The 23206-nt window shown below is 44.4% G+C and overlaps 1 protein-coding gene across 2 annotated transcripts in view; it reads left to right on the top strand.

Annotated features, from left to right (window-relative positions):
- CUX1 (cut like homeobox 1) overlaps window positions 1–23206 on the top strand; it is a 275245-nt gene that overhangs the window by 154602 nt on the left and 97437 nt on the right. For both annotated transcript variants that reach the window (XM_084272882.1, XM_084272881.1), the window contains exon 9: window positions 20292–20340. In XM_084272882.1, the coding sequence (XP_084129008.1) occupies window positions 20292–20340 (49 nt within the window). The remainder of the gene's footprint in view (window positions 1–20291; window positions 20341–23206) is intronic.

Below are 23206 nucleotides of genomic sequence, written 5' to 3'. Positions count from 1 at the left end.
AAACGCAGCATTTGTTGGTTTAACTTCACTAATGGAGAAGGAGCCTGATGTCTTTAAATTGTGATAGGACTGGTGTAAGCCAGAGAGAATTAGACAGGACAGAGAACATGCAGAGGTGTTAATGGCATTCAGGGGAAGGACTTAGCGAGGAGTTTGTACTCGGGTGATGTTGAAGCATTTGCCGTGAGCCCTTGTGAATGAGACAGGCAAGTTGTTCTTAACCGGTACCACGAAAGTACATTTACACTTTTTAATCATAAATCAGCATCCCTGCTTTGGTGGGACATTTACACATTTGTTTCAGATGAGGTCTTTTAAGCAGCTTGTCTTATTGATTACAGACCCAGGATTGTCTTTACTTCCTCCACTGTTATTACTGACTCATGAGATTAAGGTTTTCAAGGCTCGTTGCTAAATGCAGAGTTTCATTCAGTAGTTCTAGGCACCTATTAACTTCACTTCTATAAAAAAGCACTGTATTTTGATGGATAATTTAACTTTAGACTTTGTCTTATGGAAAAGACTCCTGTTTTCATGGCCTGTGCTGGTAATTAGCTCTACATCTTATTTTTGTTGTGTCAAGCGTGCTACCTAAAACAAGGCTGATGACTCAGTTTTGCCATATGTAAAAAGGGCACACAGGGTAAAGGCAAGACTTTATTGGTGTGGATAGTCTTTCAGTCCTTGGATAGAAAAGTGGAAGTGCTGTTCTGATGCTTGCATTGTAGCCTGTAAAAATAAGTGTACGTAAATAGAAGCACATAAAATGCATTTGCTGACCGTTCATTTGAACAGTGCCATCCATTAGGTCATTCTGTGATGAATGGAAATATTCTTCTTCCCTGGAGACCACACCAAAGGAAAGAAGATGTATATGGCATCTGTCATAATAATAATGCTGTGTTACACTGGCTGCCCCGTAGCACAGGCGTTATAACTCACTGGAACGGGCAACTTTAATCCCTGTAGCCTTTGCCACTGCTTTGCCTGTGCCAGGCTTTAATGTGGGGGTCTTCTGCTTCTACTGAGTCAAAGTGGAAATAGTTATTTAATGAGTTGTAACAGGTTTTTATATGCATAGAGAAGGGAGGTAAGGAGCATGACTCATAGGAAGTAAAATATCAACAAATTCAGCGTACTTAACTGTTTCAAGCTCCTCATCACTGTCCTTTCTACTTGGGGGAAGGAGATGAAGACTGTAGATGAGGAAGAGACAGAGTCCCCAACCTGTATTCCAAAGATGCTTCTGCTTGATGCTCCCTCACATGACCCAAATCCTAGTGTTAAGCAAATGGGGGCTCTTCTGGAGTATCTCAACTTAGGTGCTTTCAGTGATGCTCACTTTCTGCGGCTTTGAAGTTCACCTGGGTGGCCAGAATGAGCTTTTCCTGTTACTGACCCAAAAATAAAACGTGGGGTTTCTTTTCTTTTTTTTACATTGCCTGTGATCAGAGGACAGTAGCTCCTGTAGCAGGGTGTGCTTTTTTGTTACAGATTTTGATGTTGAGATATTCAGGATCTGAATCTGGAGGTTTTATCTGGACTTGCTTAAACCTGGGGCTCAAAGTCAGAATTAATATCAGTTCTACTTTTAAAAATGCAAGTAAATGACTGCATTGGCTTATATTTCTAGGGCAAAAGTTGCAATAATTAAATTGCAGCAGTGTGCATGATACTGGTGTCTTAGAAGATCACAGTAAGAAAGTATTCCTCAGTCACATAGAGGAGTGCTTTTAATAACTTCACAGCTCTGGCTTGGTTTAGATTTGTGGAGCCAGTAGGGAAATGTGCATTAGCATTGCAGCTTGCCCTCTGAGTGTGACAACAAACAACTCCTGCTACTTGAATGCTAACAACAAACAAGTCATTTGGTATAGCCATTTGCCAGTTTAATGGCTTAAGCAGCTTAGTTTTAATTAAGTAGCAGCTTCTGTGTATGATATCAGAGAAAATAATGTTCTACTTGAAGCTGAGTTTAGAGTTGTCCCTAATTTGCAGAAGATACCAGCAGCATCTCTGTTTCAGCATTCAGCTGGTGCACTGTCTGCCATTCCATTGTTTGAGACAAAAGCTCCTTTCGGGGTCTGGATGAGTCTCATTCAGTGAAGTGCAGACTCAGCATCGCCTTGGTGGCACCGGTTGTTCCTTGGGCAGGAAGAGCTCCATGTTCCAGATGTGGTTTGTGATGGAAAGGTGTAGGCTGGGAGATCCTTCACCCTTTTAGCAAAGTGCTCTGTGAGAAAAGGGAGGTTGTTGAAGAAGGGTAAATTTCCTGTCTCCTGGCAGAAGGTGCACCTACCATGAAGATGATGCAACTGCTAACCTGCAGTAGGAGGAACAGGGCCTTTTGTGGTCTGTCTGGGATTGATTCCATAGCGAGGAAGCAACTCAGGAAAAACACTTGGTGTCCTTTCCATATCATGCCCTAGTGCCTGGAAGCTAGAAACCAGTTTTTTTTGGGTAGTCATCCTAGAGATGATGACCATGTCATCCTCAGGAGTCATTTTGCTAGTTCCAGGTTGAGAGTTTGGTGGGGAACGACAGAGGAAGGTGGCATTGCAACTTCCAGACACACTTCCTTTTCTTAAGCATAGAATCATAGACTGCTCTGGGTTGGAAGGGACCCCAAGGATCACAGAGCTCCAACCCCCTGCCACAGGCAGGGACACCAACCTCCAGGCCTGGAGCTACACAAGGTTGCCCAGGGCCCCATCCAACCTTGAACACTCCCAGGGATGGGGCACCCATCACCTCTTTGGGCAGCCTGTTCCAGCCCCTCACCACTCTCTCTGTAAAGAACTTAGTCATGCTGCTTTTCAACTGAGATCTTCTAAAGTCTTTTTTTCTTACTATTATTTTACAAGGAGTATGTGGCGTGGGATCATCGTATTCTTTGGCTGGTGTTCCTTTCTTTCTCAAAGAGAATGATGTAACGTGAACTTCTGCACAGCAGATGAAGATTTAACACTTAGACTACTTAAGATTAGACCTGTAACATCATGTGTAGACAACTGATTATAAACAGCCTGGATTTCAGCCTTGTTCCTTTTGATTCCTGTTATCTGAAAGTGTAGGCCGCAGCACTCCCTCCCCTGTTACCTGATCCCGCTGTGTGCCAAGAGCCGTGAGCTCCAAATAAGTCAAAATACTTTGCAGGAATTTTTCCTGCATTTTTGGTCCTCAAATCCTGTGAAGGCCTTTGAGTCAGCATGGTGTTTTCTGCAAAATCTGTGCTTCTGGTGTTACCCCCATGTTAAGAAAGCCGAGGTGAGCTTTCTTAGGGTGTGAGAGGGGTGTTTCGAGGTTAAGGAGGTAATAAGAATCCAGAATGCACAAGGTTTGGTTCGAGTTGTGCTTTATTGGGGCAAGTATTTCACATCTTGAACTAGAACCTCTTGAGACTGATAGAGCCCAGCGTTGTCTGATTTATTTAATCACATTTACATGAAATCAGATACATTCATCAACAGGGAACATCGGGAGCAAACTGGGTGAAAGCATTACTCCACAGAATTTCTGGCTTTGAGAACAGAAAATAGGCTGGAAGCTTTAGCTAGCCAAGCTGTGGGTTGTAGCTGAGCACTGGATGGTGCACGAAGGAAATAAGGGCCCGAAGGCTTCTGCTGTCTGTTGCTTCTCCGCTCATGCCCTGTGCCCAGGTGTCCATAGCCCCTGCCACCGAGCCGTAGGGACACTGTTCATTAGCCGTAGCGGTGGGAAGCACCCAGCCAGAGGCAGGAAGCAGTGACCAGCGCTGCTGTTTGTTTAAGAGGATAAGTGATGGCCTCCATGTTTGGAGAAGGAAATGTTGCCGTGTTCTCGGTCGCTCCAGTGGGGCCGGACGCTGAGCTGTCCTGCCAGCAGGGCTCACCCTGTCACACTCCCGTCTTCACCACGGCACGCACAGGTTGAGGGAGAAACACCCGCTTTTAATAAGCAGCTTAATAAACCTGTAATGGCTACACAGCTACGTGTAGGGCAGCTGCTTTCAGTTGGGGAAAATAAAGGGGAAATCAGTCCTTGTTTACAAGAGGTGCTCTTGGGTGACAGGATTGATTTCCCTGCTCCTGTTTCATTTTTTTATTTGGGAGAAATGCTGATTGTTTATTAAAAGTAGAAATTGTTTATTAGAAGTAGAACTGTAGTCACAGCAAGGGGGTGGGGATTAAAGTGGTATTTGTGAGCATTGCTAGCAAAAAATACGCACACATAAATAATTAGCAGCAGCATGTTGTTAGTTACTCCACTGTGTAGTCACTTAAATTATTGTCTTTCTTTGGGTTTATATATGGCTGGTTTAAAGTGGGTCGTGACTTCTTGTGCAGGTACAAAAAATCCACCTGTTAGGTTATTCTGCTAGGGATTGTAAGGATACAACATTGTTCCTCTATTTGGGCAGGTTTCTGGAGCTCCCACATTGTGTGTTACTGGTCTTTCCTCATCATGGCAAATCAAGGAGCTGTTCTTGTTGCCGGTCACAAAAGGAAGACTATACAGAGACTTTCCCAATGTCACGTGCTTCAGAGCTCATGTTATAAAACAATTTATCCTTTTTTTTTTTCCCAGAGCTATCTACTTTTAAGGGCTTTGTTTTGTACGCTCTTGCAAACACATTTGCTGCGTGCATTAGTCATTTACAGTACTTAGATCCTGTAACTAATAAATTGTTAACATTTGGAGCCAGCTATAATTATCCATTATTATTATTATTATTATTTTTAATGGGCATAGTGCTTTCTCTTCTCTCTGGCTTTCCTAAGCATCTGAGGGATCTTTAAGGTATCTCTTACACCGAAGCAGAAGCGTTTGATTTCTGGTTGTAGTGTTTGTTTTCTCATCTCTCTCAAACACTGTAATCACTGAGAATTTTTGGTCTGCATGAAGGTTTTGTTTCTCTTGAATGTCTAAAGTGGACATCCCAGGGAAAAATACACCTTAAAGGCATGGCTCTGCAGAACCGCTGTCTTCGTGCCTTCTGTGTGTTCAGTGCTGTGGAGAGCTGCTGTGGCTGGATACATGCGCCGAGTGAATCAGCTCGGCAGACCTGATGCATGTACCAGTTGATGGAGATGCTTGTTGGTTTTGATACCTCACCCAACAGAAGAAACGGTAGTTACCAATGTTAATCCCTGGCTATTCTACTAAACATTCTTTTTATCTATTCTCCAGGCAGGAAGAGGGGGGTGTCTTCACTTTTATGTCAGTGTGGAGGGCCTGTAAACCAGCCCTTAGTTTAACTTCTGTTTTTCATGGTGCCTTATATGAATTTTTCCATATTTGAAACCATAAAAGCTGGAGGTGCTTGACTTCAGTATTAATTGCACTTTTTTTCCCTATATTTATTGTATGGGGAGGGGAAGCTGGAGGGAAGGAAAGAAAGTTGCCTGGATGAGAGCGTTGTCTGCATCTCTTGGAGCATTTGGCTCTCAGAAATGGTAGAAGGTTCTCAGGTGCATGTTCAGGCCACAGGAGTGTTAAGTGAGCTCTGTGTCAATGGACTAGATCAGTGATTTTCTGTGTGTTCTGCACATTCCTGCGATTCCACAGGTTATTGCCAAGAGATCACAGAAATAACTGTGAAAGGCAACCAGTCATAAGCTGTAAATGTGCTACACTAATGTTTCATCCCTTGATGGAAAACTCCAGGTAGTCTGAAAATTAGAAAGGTTGGAAGTCACTGTTGTAGATCCCCTGGTGTATAAGTTTTAGTTGGGACTTGATCCTTCTAACCCCGTTGGATAGCCCTCCATAGGACAGCGGTGACTTTCTGGCTTTCCCTGTTCATTGCCTTCATACCGTTGGGGCAGTTGTTGTAGTTTTAAATACACAGTGTCTTGATGTTAAGTATGTCGGACCAGCTTAACTCATCAGAAAACCATTTCAGTACAGGGCTTGTAACTGATAATGGGTGTACTTTTGCCCTCTTTGCTGAAAGGCAGTGACCACTAAATATAGCAGAGCGAGCTATTTTTGATTATGTAACATCTCTATCTGTCTGTACTCTGATTAAATAATCTATTTTCTTGGCAAAGGAGTAGGAGTTAATTTTCTATTATTGATCAAAAACATATTTTAGCTGTGATACAGATGACTTATTTGTCTTGCTGCCTGCTGGATTGATTTTTGTCACCGCCTCGTCGCCAGTGATGCTGTGGCACCGGGTTCGTGCGGAGCAGCGGTGAGACATGCCAGGCACATGCCCATTCTCACCTGGGTTGGTATTTACAAGCTCTGTGTAGTGTATGGTAGATAAGCCTTGCTCTAACACTTTTTGTTACCGTTTTTTGGTGAATATATTGTCTGGTGGCTGTAGTAACTGAACTTTTTAACATTCTACCCCCAGTTTTTTCAGAGTTAATTCCTGTTCCTTTGTATCTTGTCCCTGCAGCACATGTGTTCTGTAAGGTTAGCTCTACCACATAGCCTAAAATAGCCTACATGGTCGGGGCCTGTGGAAGACTTCATTATTGACCATTTCTGGGAAAAAATTTACCAAAAAAAGTCCTTGGAGGGAATTTGTGAGCGTTACAGTGTATTGGTGCATCCTGCCCATACAGGTCCTCCCCTCCCACCCCATTTTTTATATTTTCCTTTGTGTGTGACAGCACAATGGTCTTATTTCTGATCTAGCATCAGTTAAACTCTTGTTGTATGCTTCAGCCTGTGGCTTGGGAGGATGATGCAGCTACAGCAACCTGCGAGCGAAGGCAGAGGCGCTGGGGGAAGGAGGCAGAGCTGTGTGCAGCTCCAGGGGCCAGCAAGTCTGGCCCCATCCCCTCTGTTTGTATAACACTTCAGAAGCAAAGTAAGGTTCCCTGAGTTACTGATTTACTACTTGATGCCATAAAAGGAGCAAGGCCTGGAGAAGCTAGTAGAGGACTAGATACACTTTATTTGGAAAGTTTAAAACTTTTACACATACAGTGTGGGAACTGATGGCACAGAGTCTGCTCAGGGTTAAAGGAGGGGAGATTCCCCAGTGCTGTGGCTGTGCACAACTTCATGCTGTAGGTAAGTTCCCAACTGAACCCATTAAACCAAGAACAGAGAAGCTCTATCTTTGCAACCGGTGTGTCTTCCCAGGTGGAGCCTGGTGTGTAGGTCAACACACAGCCCTTGTGTCCAGCTCAGCAGCTTGTGGATCAGGCCAGCTCAGCTGGTCTCGCAGGTGACACCCTAGAGTCAGGTAGAGGATGTCACACCTGGAGAAATTTGGGTGCTGCAGCAGGAGGGAGAGGGGAGGGGGGTGGAGTGTGATGCTTGGTACGGCTAGAGGCTTGTCTCTAAACCTCCTGAAGTCAGGGAGCAACCAGGGGTTTGGCCATTGAATGGACATCTGAACCAGTGTGAACTTGCTCGTTAAGCAAATCCTTGTCTTGTGGCTGTAAGACCCATTGGTTACTGGAGTTAGAACTACATTAAACAGCAGGATCCAAAGGAAAGATTGGCATCATCTGACCTCCTTTCTATTCTGGTCCTCACATTTGGGAAGGATGGTTGGCATCTGCTGAAGAAGCTTCTGACATCAGCATAACTTGTGGTTGCAGTGGAAGTGTTGAGGGGTTGCCATCAGCACCAGACTGTTATTTGCAGTTCAGACTCTCCTGTGGAAGTACTAAACCTGTTGTATTAGCTGTTGAAACAGAATAATCAAATACTTCCATGCCACAGACTACAGTATTAATCAAGCCTGAAGCTGTTTCACTTTAGGGGTATTTTAAAGGCTGAACAACTGTTGGAGGGGAAATGGGAGTTTGAAAAGTGTTTCTGCAAATGAAGTTGTAAAAGGCTGAATTAGAAAATACTGCACTGTTGTCCGAGGGCTCGTGGTAGTACCTGGTGTTGTTGGGTTTTGCCACAAAGGATTATTTAAAGTCATTTTGCTGTCTAATATATACCTAGTTTAGATTCTGTGTAGACAGGCGATCTGTCAATCATATTAGCAAGCCTCTCTCATAATCCAATACAACTGGGGGCTTAAGTTAGAAAAGAATTGAGTGGCTTTATGTATGCAGTGAAGATGTGAAAACAAAATACACCAGACATTCAGCTGGTCCGAGCAACTCGAGTGAAGCTGCACTGATTCACTCCAGCACAGCGTCTAATTGGTGCCAAGCTACCATCCAGCTCCTCCACCAAGTAGAACTCCTGAGGGCAACTGGAGGCTGAGTCTGCTTCTTGGGACGCTCCACTCGTGTGAGAGCAAATCCGGAGGGGAGGCGATGGGGCAGCGCAAAGAGAGACAGGCAGAGCTCTCATCTGAAGACCAGGAGGTAGTTCTGTGTCTCCAGCATCCGTCCCCATGGGGTGCCCAGAACCGGTGCTGCTTGTGCAGCTTTCCACAATACCTGCCTCTCCTGCTGCCCCTGCTCTGTTGTCTCTACTCTGTGATCTCCCGTTCCCTCCTTTGTTTCTTCCTGCCTGGCTTTTTGCAGCTTCGTCGCTCAGGTCAGCAAGATTCATGCTGGTGATAGCTATGAACTGCAGCTGCAGAGTGGGGACATGATTGCAGTTTGACAGAGGGAGTGTTTCTGTTCAGAGCGAAGCTGGAACAAATTGGGAAGAGAGAAAACCTTACTGGTAATTGGACACATTATTATAAAGATAGCAATCACCCTGGTCGTTAATCTTCAGTGTAGCTCATGGGAAAGGTAAAACCTGCTCAAAAGGTACAGTAAACATGTCCCCCATCAGGCTTTATGCTATTTTCAGTCCATTTATTGGCTAGAAGGATGGCTGTTGCTTTTATCAGGCAATGCAATGCTGTTTTCCTCGATAGCCAGGAGGAAATGCTTGAGTAGCTGGCAGAGAATAGGCACATCACCCATACTCACTTCTAAAGCTAAAAGCATCTAAAACATTCCCCAAATACATCCCCCATTTGAACGCTGTGCTACCACAGAGTCAGCAGTCAGCTTTTCGTGTGCACAGTGCGTGTCTCCATTGCACAGATAAGACAAAAGGCAAAAAGAAGTTGCATTTTTATCCAGATTCTGTCACTAAATCATGATAATGCCTTTCTGTATCTGTCATAAAGCACTAGTGAGATGCTACAGGTGCATTTGGCAATGGAGAGACACAGGATATTACCTATTTGGGTGCTTGTTAGTAAACATACCTAAGACAAATGATGATGTAAAGATACATAAGCAGCTTGGTAAGAAATAGTGAATTGGAGATTATTGGCCTAGTGGACATAGTTACCTTGTCTCATGCCAGTGAATCCTTCAAAAGGCCACGTAGGATGTTGTCTTACATACTTTGTAGTTCCCAAACTCAGATGGATAATTCAAAGAACATGAAATTGATGCAGGTATGGCTCACTTTTCTTCAGTCTGCTGTATTTACCCTAATACATGTTCAGGCCACTGGAAAATTACTGTTCTCCACAAGGTAGGAGGTGATGGTCTGTCATTGCGTGGTGGTAAACAGTAATTTGACCTCAATATATGCCTGCAGAGCGACACCTGTATGTAAAACTGCTTGCTGTGCTGCTTTATTTTCAAACTGACTTAAGCCTGTTTTGCTCAATATAGACTGAGGTAAGTTAAAGTAAAGCATTTTACAGGTCTTTAAGGTGATGGACCAAGGTACAGGATAAGTAAAGAGGTAAATTAATAACCTAGATTTTCCAGATTACTGTGCTCCTCAGCTCTTTCTGCAGTTAAGTAGGAGAGAAGCTGGGTGTCTCTGGAAAGAAACTCCTAAAGGAAGGCTGGAATATGTATGTTGCTATAGTAAAAATTGTGAACAGTGTCCAATTTTTGAGGTTATTTTTGTTTTAAAGAAAACAAACATACACAAATATGTGATTTTTAGCACTGATGTAGGCCGAGGGAAGATTGTTCATTTGGGATTGTAACCACTCAAAAGCTAAAGGAATTTTTCAGGTGTGACATGGTGATTCTAGAAAAAAAAACACCCACAAGCCAAGAAACCCTGTGACCTTGACAAGACTAAACCGTATCCAGACCAGGGAGGGATTGTCCCGCTCTGCCCTGCGCTGGGGAGGCCTCACCTCCAGTCCTGGGTGCAGGTTTGGGTGCCACAGGGCAAGAGGGACACAAAAATGTTGGAGAGCGTCCAGAGGAGGGCAGTGAGGATGGGGAAGGGTCTGGAGGGGAAGTCTTATAAGGAGAGGCTGGAGTCCCTGGGTTTGTTCAGCCTGGAGAAGAGGAGGCTGAGGGGAGACCTCATGGGGTCTGTGGCTTCCTGAGGGGGGGGAGTGAAGGGGCAGGTGCTGATCTCCTCTCTTTGGGGACCAGGGATAGAACCTGAGGGAACGGTGTGAAGCTGCAGCAGGGGAGACTTAGGCTCAGTGTCAGGAAGAGGTTCTGTACTGAGAGGGGATCAGGCACTGGCACAGACTCCCCAGGGAAGGGGTCACAGCCCTGAGCTGGGCCGAGGTCAAGAAGCGTCTGGACGATGCCCTCAGTGCCCTGCTCTGGCTTGGCTGGGCCTGTGTGGAGCCGGGAGTTAGACTCGATGGGCCTTAGGGGTCCCTTCCAGCTCAAGAGATTCTGGGATTCTATGATTATGTGAAAATATTTGTGCTTTTAGAGGCTCTTTAATCAAAGCACAGACAATTCTTCCTGAAGTATGCATTCCAATGAAAGAGAATGACACCTAAGATGCCTCCAATTACTGTATCTAATTTGGGATGAATAATCCATCAGTAAAAATCAGTAAATTGTTGCAGGTGCTGTATTTCCAAAATGCCAAACTGTCTATTATTAATAATATTTATTGATTGATTTGGAGAAACAGATTTAAAGCAGCTTACACGACTTGGAGAGCAGCAGAGTTAATCCCTTACGGCTTCATCTTCAAGGAAGTTCTTATTTTACACTTTGTTACACAGTTTTCTTCAAACAAACTAAAAAAGAGTTCTGCTCTTGCCAGGCTATTTGTGTGTCCATGCAGATGTATCCAGCTGTAGCACTGCATGGCCACTGCCTCTACCCAGCTACCCAGGAAACTTCCATGAGCTTGTGCTCTGCCTGCCAGCCCACACGGTGATGTGTTTGCAGTTCAGCAGTTCCCCTCCTGCAGTAACTTGGAAGTGGATGATGGACTTCACAGGGAGCTCTGGTGAATCTTGTAGGGTTGGGGAGCAGACAGGACAGACAGACAGACAACCTGTTTGAGCAGAGGGGTGCAGGTTGTGGGAGCAGCCATTTCATCTCCACTTGCTGGTTGATCAGCTGTGTATACGTTGCTGGAGAGCATCCATAATCTGTATTGCTATGCGTGGGCTGGGAGGGGAGAGAGGGCATTGAGGGGGCAAGGGAGTGACCTACCAACATTGCAGGAGGAAGTAGCAGTGGGGGGCAGCCAGGGAGCACAGATGGGACAGCCGATAGTACTGAAATAGATACTGTCTAAACAGCTTGATAGGAACAATCGATAGGAAACGGTGCTTTGTTTGCATTGGGGCTGACGGGAGGATGTGTTATTTTATCCACTGACTCACCTCCAGCAGAGCATCACAGGAAACACTGCGCAGGTTTTCAGGGTGTCAGGTAAAACCTGGGTCCTACCAGGTCAGGTTTTGTAAAAGTGCTGACTTGTGGCTTTACACTGAGGTTTTTCCTTGCTGTGGGAATCCTACAGGGTTGGGAGGAAATCAGATGAAGCTACCATTAAATAAACCAGTCGCCTCCCACAGTGGCTTCCAAAGGACGCTTCAGATGAGGGTGTCTCACAGTGCAGACTACAAACCCCTTAATGGAATAAGTGGGCAAGAGGGTCCTCTGTGTTGTCAGGGATGAGATGCACCTTCCACCTGCTTACCTCAGGATCAGAAAGTCAGGAGCAAAAAATACTCAGTTCAAGACCTGGGAATGGTGTGAAACTTTTTGTGTGTGAGGAGAGCAGCTTTCTAATGGCCCTGGAGAGCATGTTTGGATCCTGGGGAAACAGTGATTTCATCAACAAGTATAAGTGCCGAGCGTGCCCAAAAGAACCGGGCTGAGTACAACTCCAGGGACACGAGGTTTAATAATGCTGCTGCCTTAATATGATTAATAAGCCTGCTGATTTCCCACCTCTTATCAGCCGACTCTAGCACTGTTTTGTGTGTTTGTTCTCTCCGTTACGCGCTGTAGTGTGGGGAGATAAAGAGAAATACCATGGAGGAGACAGGAAACAAAACAAAAATAATCAAACATGTTTATCACTAGAGCATTAAAATGGCTGCTGTGGCAGGCACCAGATGAATTATGCAATACATAACTTAATTCTCTGGGCCACAGATGTTTCATTTTTCCTGCGAGAAGATGATTGAACCTTGAATGACAGTTTCAGGCAGTCTTTGATTGCTCTGTGGGTCACATGCTTGATATGACCTGCATTTGAGTTGCTTTCTACATGCTGTTGCTTTATAAAACATGTAAAATTGACATCATGTTGGCTGCTCAAGGCCAAGTCAGGAGTAATTCCGTGCTTTTGATATGCTTTGTGTGCAAGTGAGGGAGAGGGAAGGGTGTCTGTGTTTAAATTCTGGTACGTTATTGAATCAGCTGAAGTCAGGAGAGGGGAATTGCAGCAAGCTCTTTCAATTTGTAACAGGAGGCACTAGGAAATAGAGAGTTTGCCGCATCTGTGTCATCCTGCATTGTTAGAAAATCCTCAGAGCCGCAATATTGGATCAGGCAGTGACTCCTGCTACCCAGGGCACAGCACAGTGCGGGTTGGCAGTGGCCAGGAAGGCAGCTGGAAATGTTTGTTTGTCTAAATCGGCTCCTCTGAGCGTGAATATTTGGCATAACCTGAACCTGGAGATTGTGTTCCCCACCCTGAGGACGTGGTCCTGCAAACCTGCTGGGTTTGCACTGATACCGATGCAGTGTCTCCATCTCAGGACGTTGAGTCAGGTGGGATTCAGGCATAAACACATCAAAGATGAAACATCACAAAGTTCTTTCTCCTCTTCACTGTAGCCTCTTGAGACAGGTCAGAATGATTGCACCAGAACTGAACGGTGGGGACTCCTGCAGGCACACGAGCCCCCAGCTCAGGAGGTCACAGGCTTCTTCCCAGCTCCCACAGAAGTTACTGGGAACAGACTTATGCACGTTTCAGGAGCAGAAATCATCTCGTGCTTCAACAGCCTTCTTGGACCCTCTCTGTGGCCAAAAGGTTGTCACCAGTGGTTCTGAGGTGGGAGCAAACCCAGAAGGATCCAGATCTGGAAGGGTTTGTACACTACTCATAGGGCTTTCGAGGTGGAGGAGAGATACTCTGGAATCAGGTGTGTTTGAGCATGAGACCAGAAGAAAGCTACATTGCATTTCTTCTCCATTCCAATATCCCTTGTATAACAGGCAGTGGACCAGCATCATGGCTGGGCATGAGGTCACAAGAGACCTGTTCTGTGGAGAGAAAACCATGATGGTGGTTGAATAAGAAGTGTTTAGACAGAGGATTGAGCAATTCAGGGAGCCAAGATTCCCCAGCAGTTTGGGGAGTTAACTGCACCACCTCTGGCTGTGGTGCAATATATAACAGATGGGCCACCTCTTTATAGCTTGGGCTGCTTTCTAATGCAACCAGGACCCCTCCTCTTTATTCCTGCTGCTTGTGTTCAGCATTCTTCTTTGGTTTGCAAACTGTGCCAAGCTCATGAGGGAGTGGCAGCTCTGGGCTTCTAGGACTGCTATTTTCTGCCATATATAATTCTTACTTTTTCTCTTTGTATTTTATTGAGCATATCAGTTAGTGTCACTTATCAATTTCTCTCAGTAAAAATGATTAAGAAAACACTGCTGATCTTTAGAAACTCTGCTCCCTAGCGTGTCACTGGAATAAAGCTGATTTCTATTGCCTTTAAAACTTCAGGATTGCAAACATGATTTTCTTATCCTTGAAATCCTAATTTAAGCCATGAAAGAGAAAACAAAAGTGCTGTGCAGGTTGTCTTGGAAAGCAGTTTTTCTACAGACCAGAAGATGCTTTATTTGTAAGGTCTTTTCCTTCTAACGATCGAGATGATTCTTGTCTTGTAATGTCCAGGTATGACTCAATATCTTGGGCTTTATAAGCAGTTCCTTTAACCTTTATCAATATTTGATTATCACTTGACATCTTTCAAGCACCTGGGACGTGGTTTATTTGAAGATCATACCTGCAGCTGGTGGAACTGCTTGATCCCAGTATTAACGATCCTGACCTGGTGGGCTTAATGAGAAATCTTTGTGTGAGATGCAGCTTATTTTCCAGCTTGAATCTCTGTGCGTTGCTCAGCACGGGTACCAGGCTGGCAATGAGAGGAAACAAGAAGTAAAGAACCCTGGAAAATTTAGCATTGAGTCTCCTTTTTGCTAGGGGAGGAACTTGATTTAGTGTAGGATAACCACAGAGAGGGGCCTGGACAATGTACAGTGGACATTTCACCGTTCCCCAGATTAATCCAGATGACGTACTGTGTAATCGCTGGAGCACCTGAAACCAGCATGTCTTTGATCTCTCAATTTAAAGCCTTCAGTGTTTCACCGCTTAGCAGAGAGGGGATTTTTTCTTCAATTGAGTTCCTAGGAAAGGAAACACCCAATTCATTACTAAAGTTGGTGGATTTATGAATCCCTGAACAGAGAAATTCTTTTACAAGAGGCCTGGATTTATATGACATTGGAAAAAGGATTATCTGATCTGACGATCCTGAGAGGTTTGCTGTGAACGAAAATATTCACCTATAGCTCTTGCAATTGGAAAAGGAGGTTGGAGAACTTCGTAGGAGACAGTGTGTGAGTTCTTGCCCTTTGATGGGCTATGGTGGTTATGCTGAAACAATGGGGCTTTCTCTCTTCCTACAGCCCTTGTGTCTTACTGCAGGAGGCTGTGTTAGCAATAAAGGGGGGTTATCTGGTAGGGGTGGTTGTGGGGTTACAAGTTCTGAAGGTGTCTAAACAATGTGTACAGTGATATTCATAAGGTGTAAGAAAAATAGGATTGGTGAGGGGTCTTTTTAACATTGCCTTCTATCAGAAACTTCCAAAGAGCTTCAAAGAAAGTGTTTGGTGGTTCGTTCTTTCCCAGAAATGAAGCCAGCCAGCACCATTGGGGGCTTGGCATGGTCACTGTGGGGCAGGGATTAGATGAGGGCATCTACCAGCATCTTACCAGAAAGCTCTGAATTTGGGTAGGAAATTTTGTTATCCTCCTTTTTTTGCTTAAAGAAAAAAAATAACATTGAATATTCAAATGCTGGAATGCTTCTTTTGCCCTGAGTGAATGCTGTGATCATCGGGCTGCAGGCAATTTTGACATCGTTTAGTGATCTGAAATTACTTCTTAGACCCAAGAACCTTCCCTGATAAAAAATTTTATTGAAACTTGAAGGAACTCAGTGCACTGATGTTTTTTTCAGTGCTTCTTCCCCCCCACTCCTTTTTTCTTGCCCTTTATCTTTCCTTCCCCTCCCAAATGTCCCAAGTAACTCAAATTTTGTCTTGTGCTAGCAAAGCACTGAGTCACACTGCCTCTATTTTTAAGAGGTTAATATATTTACCTAATTTGGCTGTTATCTGCTCAGTGATGATCACAGATACGTGTTGCTTCTTCCTTTTTTTCCTAATTAAACATAAATACATACTACCTGATAATGCAAACTTTTAGTTTGAAACTGCCCACGTAAATGTTTTAGCAATTAGAACAATCTAACAAGCCCCAGTGGCTCCATATGCCATTTGCTCTGACCAGTAAACTTAAACATGTTTTTAAAGAAAACAAATGTGTGGGGGAAGAAAAAGGTGGTGTGGTTTTTGCCAAACCAAAATATTAATCTGCCCTGCTAGTGAAGTTTCTTGGCCACGCTGCTGACTGCAATTTCTGAAGTGTCATCTGTATTTTTCAGTTCTTCCATGTATAAAGAATCCAACAGCAGTTTCCTTCAAGGTTCAGTAAGTTTGAATGTTTAGGGGGCTGTAGCCACAAGATTTGGCAAACCATTCACTTGTCATGTTAATAAAACGGGAATTGTTTCTGCCTCTTTAAGCTAGTGTCTAAATGAAGGAGCTGGATCGACTGGATTTTAATCACGAAGTCCAGGTTCTTCTTGCTTGCAAGTGAATAACTTGGTGGTGCTTAGGGTTTTCATCTGATTTGATTTTATTTAGGAAAAGAACTGAGCTTCTTCCATGTTGCCAGTTCTTGAATTTGCTTGTTGTGCTGCTCAAATCTAATCGGGTCTCTTGACCTTAAAAAGAACATTGAGCCTTCTGTAATTTTTATTTCCCATAAGCAACTGAATTGAAAAGTGGGGTGGTTTGGGGTTGGGTTTGTTTTTCTTTTTAAACTCCTTAAGTTGTGTTTTTATAGATGGCCTGTTAGCTTTGAGGGCTCTTTCATGACTGGTAGAAGCTTACACCTTGTAAAATCTGTAACTTCTAATGCGTTTTGTTGTTCATTTCAGCACGGTAGCAAGAGATGAAATAATAGAATATCTCATGGCCATGTGGTAACAACAGTTCAGAGTTTTTTGCTTCTTACTCTGTAGCTCCAAATGCTTGGGCTTAAAATTTGATTTCCTAAATTCCTTGGCCTGAAAGTGTTGGAACTTAGATGAAGCTGTCTGTGATGCAGGCTGAGGAACTGCCGTGCTTACGTGATTACTTTTCCTCTAACACAGAGATTATAAGGACTTAGATCAGATAAATGATTATCTATCTGTGGAATGAGAAAACACAGGGCAAATAATATTTGTTCCTGAAAACAGCTTTTGCCCACTCTTCTTCTCATGATCTGTTCTGGACTCCGCCCTGTGCGCCCTGTCCTGGGGACCCTGCTTGGGCAGGGGGTTGGACCCCATGGGCTCTGGGGGTCCCTTCCAACCCCTGTGACTCTGTGATTCTGTCTCACGTGTGAGTGCAGTTCATGGGGAATGACATAGGTCAGAAATTTAGGGTCAGTATAACCGTGGACTTACCAAACTCGGCCACTCATGGTTCCAACCAGCTTTTCAGTGCAGAGCTGTGGGCCAAGGTGCCACTGGGCTGGAGCTGGGTGGGATTGTGTCCATGAAGTGGTTCTGCTGAAAGGAACAGAATTAGTGAAATCAGAAGGTCTGAAAATGGGCAAACGTGGCGGGTGGTGGATACATCAAAACTGACCCATGTGGGACCGACTCAGTGAGCCAGAGTGGAGTTTGCTCCTGCCTTGCAGATTTGCATTCGACAGGGTGCTTTGTAAACAATAAATCAATGCAAGGTGTTCCTGTGCCTGCATAAAAGGTGAGACCTGTAATTTATTTTATAATAAATACTTCTGCTGAGCAAACAGCCAGTGTGGCTATTAGAGACTTTCTCAAATAAGGGATTTTAGGCTGCTGAGTGCCAGCTACTGATGTGGGTAGTGGAGCTTTTAAAATGAAAAGACCAAATTCCTTTTGAAGATTCCTCTGAACGCAGTTGACACTTGTGCTAGGAAAGAACATAGAATAATTTAATTCATTACTTTACTTAAAGATAACATTTATGGTTGTAGCATTAACCTCCATTGGTGTGCAGCCTGCTAGGCTTGGAGGTGTTTTGCTTGATTTTTTTTGGAGCTGTTGAATCCCTTTCTTAGGTGTGCAGAGACAGAGTGTGTGCAGAAGAACTAGGTAGAAAAAATCTGTGAGGGAAAGGGGAGTTGGGGATCAGTCAGCTGGTGTGTCTGGATACAAGGACAAAGGGACAATTTTGCCCTTGGCTACAGTTTGACACTTCTGCTGGATTCAGTCAGAATTATCTGTGTGTGCTGAAGGGCAGAAATGTCATTTTTATGGAGTTCTATATCCTCAGTCCCTTTTTTTTTGTAATTGGCTGCGTGTGCCCGTGCTGTAGGAGAGCTCTGAAATCCTGACCCCATTGAAAGGGCTTCCAAATACCAGTATTAATACTCCTGTCCATTTTAAATACAAGGTTATCCTGAGTCCTTCCACCTCGTTCTTCAGGCACTGTCCTGTGTCTCAGCACCTTCCTGCTGGCCTGGGTTGCTCCCCTGCTTTATTGCTCTGGGTCCCACCTCCCCTTGGTCCTTTGGCCTCAGACACCCATCCCTCTGTTCCTGCTCTCACTCCGCTGCCTTCATCCGTTCCCCTGCCCTTGGCAGCCTTCACTTGCCTTGGTGTCCTTCAGAGGTGGCCAGCAGCCCTTTGATGGGTTCTCACACTTCTTTCAGCCTGAGGGATTTGGGTTTCTGAGTCCTTTGCTCTGATCAGGTTCTGTGGCTTTCCAGACCTGGGGCTGATACCTGGCACCCCCTCTTTGGGAGGAGAGGCAGTGGTTCTGGTGTTCTCCAGACCCTCCAGAGAAGCCAGCAGAAGCTGGATTTGCTTAAGCTGTAAGCGGCGCGTTGGGATGGGACGTTCCCAGCTCTGATCTGGGAGGCATGTGACATAATCCAGACATCATTTACTGGCTCCATGTAACCTGAGGCATTCACACATAAATTCGGCCTGAATGCAGAAGCTTATATAAAGAGGATCCTTAAACTATCCTGGCTAAAAATATTTGTAAAATGCTGGGAAACATTTTTTATGGGGGGGTTTGGCTGCATGAGGATGCTTTCTTCCTTCTTAGCTCTGTTACAGACACATGGTGGGGTCACATGCGTGATCCTGGGTACCTCTTTTCCATCTGGAATACTCTCATTTCCATAGGTGGGTCAACAAGAACTTGGGGGCTGGAGCCTAAACCAAAAGACGCTTGACAACTACAGAGGCTAGAGGAATCAAAAGTGCTATTGTAGGCTTACAGTAACCTCCCCAAATTAGTCTTCTGGCTACGCCCTGCACACTTGGAATCCTTATTTGCCCAAGGAGGGATTGTTCAATTCGGTAACTAATGCCTATTATATATTATTAATTCAAAACATCGTGTGCCTGATTTTTTTTCCTGATGTAAGAGCACATTAGCTTCTCCTGCACTAGAAAAACACATGTTAATCTGTTTTCCATTATTGTCCAAAAGATTCAGTGGAAAGGCAATTCATGTTGCCCCGACAACATTAAAGGCTGCAATTAAAAATAATTTTCCATTAATTTATATACATACACATTTACTTATTATGATCTTTCAGTGCATTTCCCTAAGTGTGTGTGCAGAAACCTAAAATGCTGCTGAAGACTACGTCAATATTGAGTGTAATGATCCAGTGTCGAGCGTGCCAGTACCCCCATGTACTTCAATTAACCATCTTTCCTAGCAAACACCTGCATAGAAGAATGGATCTTCTGCGGGCTCAGCAGAAAAACAAAGCCTGACTCCTGTGCATGGGCAGGGGAAGGGAACTCCAGCATTTCACAGCTTTTCCTGATAATGATCTGCTACAGATTAAAAACAAAAAACAGACATTATGGTGTTGGCAGATTGCAAAAGGACTTGTTGGTTAAAGCTGCTCTGCAGAGGAGATGAGATGGTGTTTATTGCTTCCATATGGTCCAGAGATAGAAGACAGGCAGGATGTCTGGGGAGAAGGAGTGTGCTGTCGTACGTTGGTATGGAACATGCTTTCAGGCCCGTAGCCCTTCTCCTGGTACCTCTCCCAGGTGGGAGCAGGAGTGTGAAACACTTGTGGCATGATTCAGCGTGAGGGTGAGAATCAGATTGCTGAAGGGCTGGGTCTGTTCCTGAGAGCAAAGGCTTGGAAATGCCGAGGGGACTAAAGGTCAGGGCTGGTAGCTGCCGCCTGACGTGTGCCGGTTCTGTCTTGCTTTGGCTGTACCTTTCAACCCTTTGACTTTCCTACTCCCTTTCACGAAGTGCATTAAAAACCTGAGTCTAAATATAGAGTTTCATAAATCTGTGTTTAAAAACCCTTTTCTCCATAACGTGGAATTAAATTTCTCAGCCTGTTTGACCTCATATTTTTCTTTTTAGCCAAATTTAGAACCAAACTTCTCAGCAGGCTGAAACAGGAGAGTAAGGGCTTGCTCTTCTGTGTGTGTATACAGGTGACCAACTGAATTACTGTAGTCTTTGGCTTCTCCATGATTATCGTTTGTGAGGTGCTGTTACATGTAGGAGAGACAATGCTGCCCTTCCAGACAAGGTTGGGGAGCAAAATCTTCAAAGATCTAATGAATATGCTCAAACATCAGTACACTTAATTCACTGCAAAAAGGGAACTGGTGAAGGAGTTGGAGACTTGCAAACCAGTCAACAGAGCTGGAACCCGAGAGGATTTCACCAGTCAAAAAGATACTGAGAGTCGGTGTTGTTTGTGTGAGTGTTGCAGTTGTGCTGTGTGTGAATTCATGTGGTGGGCATTCTTCATGTGATAACAGTACTTCTGCTCTCTTGTTCTCCCAGGGCTGATGAAATCGAGATGATCATGACAGACCTTGAAAGAGCAAATCAGGTAGGATTTTAAATGAGTCCCTCATAAAATTCTAAGTGTGGCTTTGATTATTTTTTTCCTTCTCTTTTGGATTTCATGACAGTTCCTTTATGTGCACTTAGCAGTCATAACTATGCAGAGTAAGAAAATATGCAAATTTAGAGGAGAATACAGCTCTTCAGGGATACTCTGCAAGGGTTGTATGCACAGTTGAGTAGCACTTGCCGTATATTTACCTTCTACTAATTTAAATTTAGGTTTCCCACTGTAGTTATTCTTGGGTTTATGTTTCTAAATCCATCGTGCTGGCCCCTGCTCGGACGTGCTGGTAGCTGGTTTACCCACATTGAAGGGTCTCACCACCGTAGGAGCAGTGGGGGTGCCTGACCTGGGGAGACCTGGCCTGCTGCTGCAGCTCCAGCATTTGTGGGCTCCTCTGGACTTAGTTCTTTTTCCTTCCTTTTCTGATTTATTGGCATATTAATTTTTAGCCTGGGTTGGATCAGACTATTCTGTGCAGGAGAACAAAGAAATTGTCATTTCTCCCTGCAGATGCTAATTTGGGAGACTGAAATGTCTCTCCCATTTTCCCTCCTGGTGCTCATGCTCCCGAAAAAGTGGCATGATATGGAAATTCATTAAACTAAAAAGCTTTAAAAAACCCCAACCCCAACACCCAGTGAAGTGCCCTTCTGGTCCAGCCTGCACTCAGTGAGTGTTTGAGGCGATGAAGGATTCGCAGGTGACACACGCCAACGGGTGATGCTTTCCCAGAGGGAAACCCCAACCGGGCATTTGCTTATCACTAATCCCCTGTCAGGTGAGATCAGACATGACAGACTTTAAGCCTTGCAGGTTATGGATTTATAATCCAGTTGAAGCTTACCTAAGAGCAGCTCACTTCTGGGAAGAACAGTTACACTGTGGAGATCAGCTGCACACACCTTGTGCTGGCAGCAGTGGCCACACCGTGAGCCAGACCAGGTCACCCATCCTGTTGGAAACTAACCCCCTCCCTGCCCTCCAGCTGCTGGTTTCTTCTCTCTTTCTCCTTTTGCTGGATCAGCTTTCAGCCCCCACACTCCCCCGGTGCAGCTGACAAGTATAGCGAGCATATTGTCCTCTACATGAGCTCTTTATAAATTGGAAAAATACTAATGAAGCAGAAGGCAGATTTGTAAGTTGTTGGGTTGATTATTTAGTCAGTAAAAGAAAATTGGGGTTTGCACAGCGGGTTTTTAGTTCTGTCAAAGAACTTTTGTAGAAGGCATTAAATATTTATGAAAGTGCTAGTAATTATTTGAAAATCTGTAGACTTTTTAGAAATGATGTAGGTGTTACAGATGTTTTGGTAGAATTATTTTGTGATTTTTTGCAAAGGCAGTGATTTTTGCAAAGTTGTAGCAGTAATTTCACCCTATTTTTCTTTCTTAGAGTAGAAAAGTGGTTGCAAAGAGCAGGTCTTTCTGATGTCCTCATTGCTATGCTAAAATGGAATAAATCTATTTATGCAGAAATGCTAAAGATATTTTCCCATCTCACTGGAATAAACCTGCAATGTGGGTTGGGTCTGTTGGGGGTTTTTTTACTTTATTTGGTTGGGATGTTTTAAAATTAATCAAAATGTGTAAGTGCTTATGCACATAAACCTTATCAACATCAGTGTGCACCTCAGCTAGTGTAAAAGCCAGGAAAGGTGATTCCCTGTCCCCTTTCCCATCTCAGCCTCCTGTGCTTCCCCCTCCCAGCTGCTGTGGTCCTGTCCCCACCCTTAACGGCATCTCAGGCAATCGGGGACCCTTCATTGACTCTGCTGAGCGGAGGAGATGTGGGGTGGAGGGGGCAGGTTTGGTGTTTGTGGGTTGAGCAAATGGAGGCAGCTCGATAAAATACAGGAGAAGCATCAGCACTGGGATTGAGGGACAGGAGGGGAGCGTGTGGCCTTGGGGGGAAAGATGGGGAAGGGAAATTTCAGTGGTGGGGGAGCGGGAGCAGCGAGCTGCTGGAGGAGCTGAGCTGACTTGCTGAAACACGCCCCTGGTCCTTGTCCTGTGATGCTTTACCTTTCTAGAACACTTCTATAAATTATACCTCAGTCATCTCTGTGGCAGCAATTCCTGTGTTTTACCTCTGTAGTTGGGGGAAAAAAATAAAATTGGAAGAAATTAAATCCATTGCACAGGCCAGAAAGCGAGTTTGCATCAGCCTGAAGTGTTACAATTGCAGAAACAAGTACTTAACGTAATTATGTATTTAATAGTTAAATTAACATTTCCTTTTACCATTTCAGTAAGCACTTATTCCCCATTATTAAGGCTACCTTTAAAGAGGAGTGCTCAGCATGACTCCTACTTTGAGGACAGACTGCCTTGCTGATTTTGATGTGATGTTTTGCTGCTCTGGAATTAACACTGACCCAACGACTGGGATTCAGCACAGAAATTTAGAGAACAGCAGAATGTTTCCTCTGGAAACGTGGAAAATATCTGCTGTGCAATTTGTAATATCTGATATGTCTTGGAAATCCCTTTCTCTGTTACAGCCCTTTTTAAATTCAGAGCAGGAGTTTCTGAACTCCCCTTGCTTTATGTGACGACACATCTCTGAGGTGGGGAGTGTCATGTGGGATGTGTGCACCAGCATTCATCTGGGTGTCTGTATTCTGGGTGATAAAGGCCCAGGGGACAGAGTTAGTGTGGTAACTCCCTCCCTCCTCTGTTGGGTGAAGCATGGACCATTCTTAGTCTTCAAACCACATCACCTCTCTTGTCCTGCTGGTTTTTCCTCATTTGGTTCCACAGATTGTTTGATGCAGGAGCTTTCTGGGCTTGTCAGTGTGCTGTCATCCCCAAGATCTGGAGTGGGGTTTTGCAGCAGAACTACTCTT

Source organism: Gallinula chloropus, assembly GCF_964237585.1.
Source record: "Gallinula chloropus genome assembly, chromosome: 19".
In the NCBI taxonomy this organism is placed as follows: domain Eukaryota; kingdom Metazoa; phylum Chordata; class Aves; order Gruiformes; family Rallidae; genus Gallinula; species Gallinula chloropus.
The sequence above is the reverse complement of the archived record's forward strand: the minus strand, read 5'-3'. Positions and strand labels throughout refer to the sequence as shown.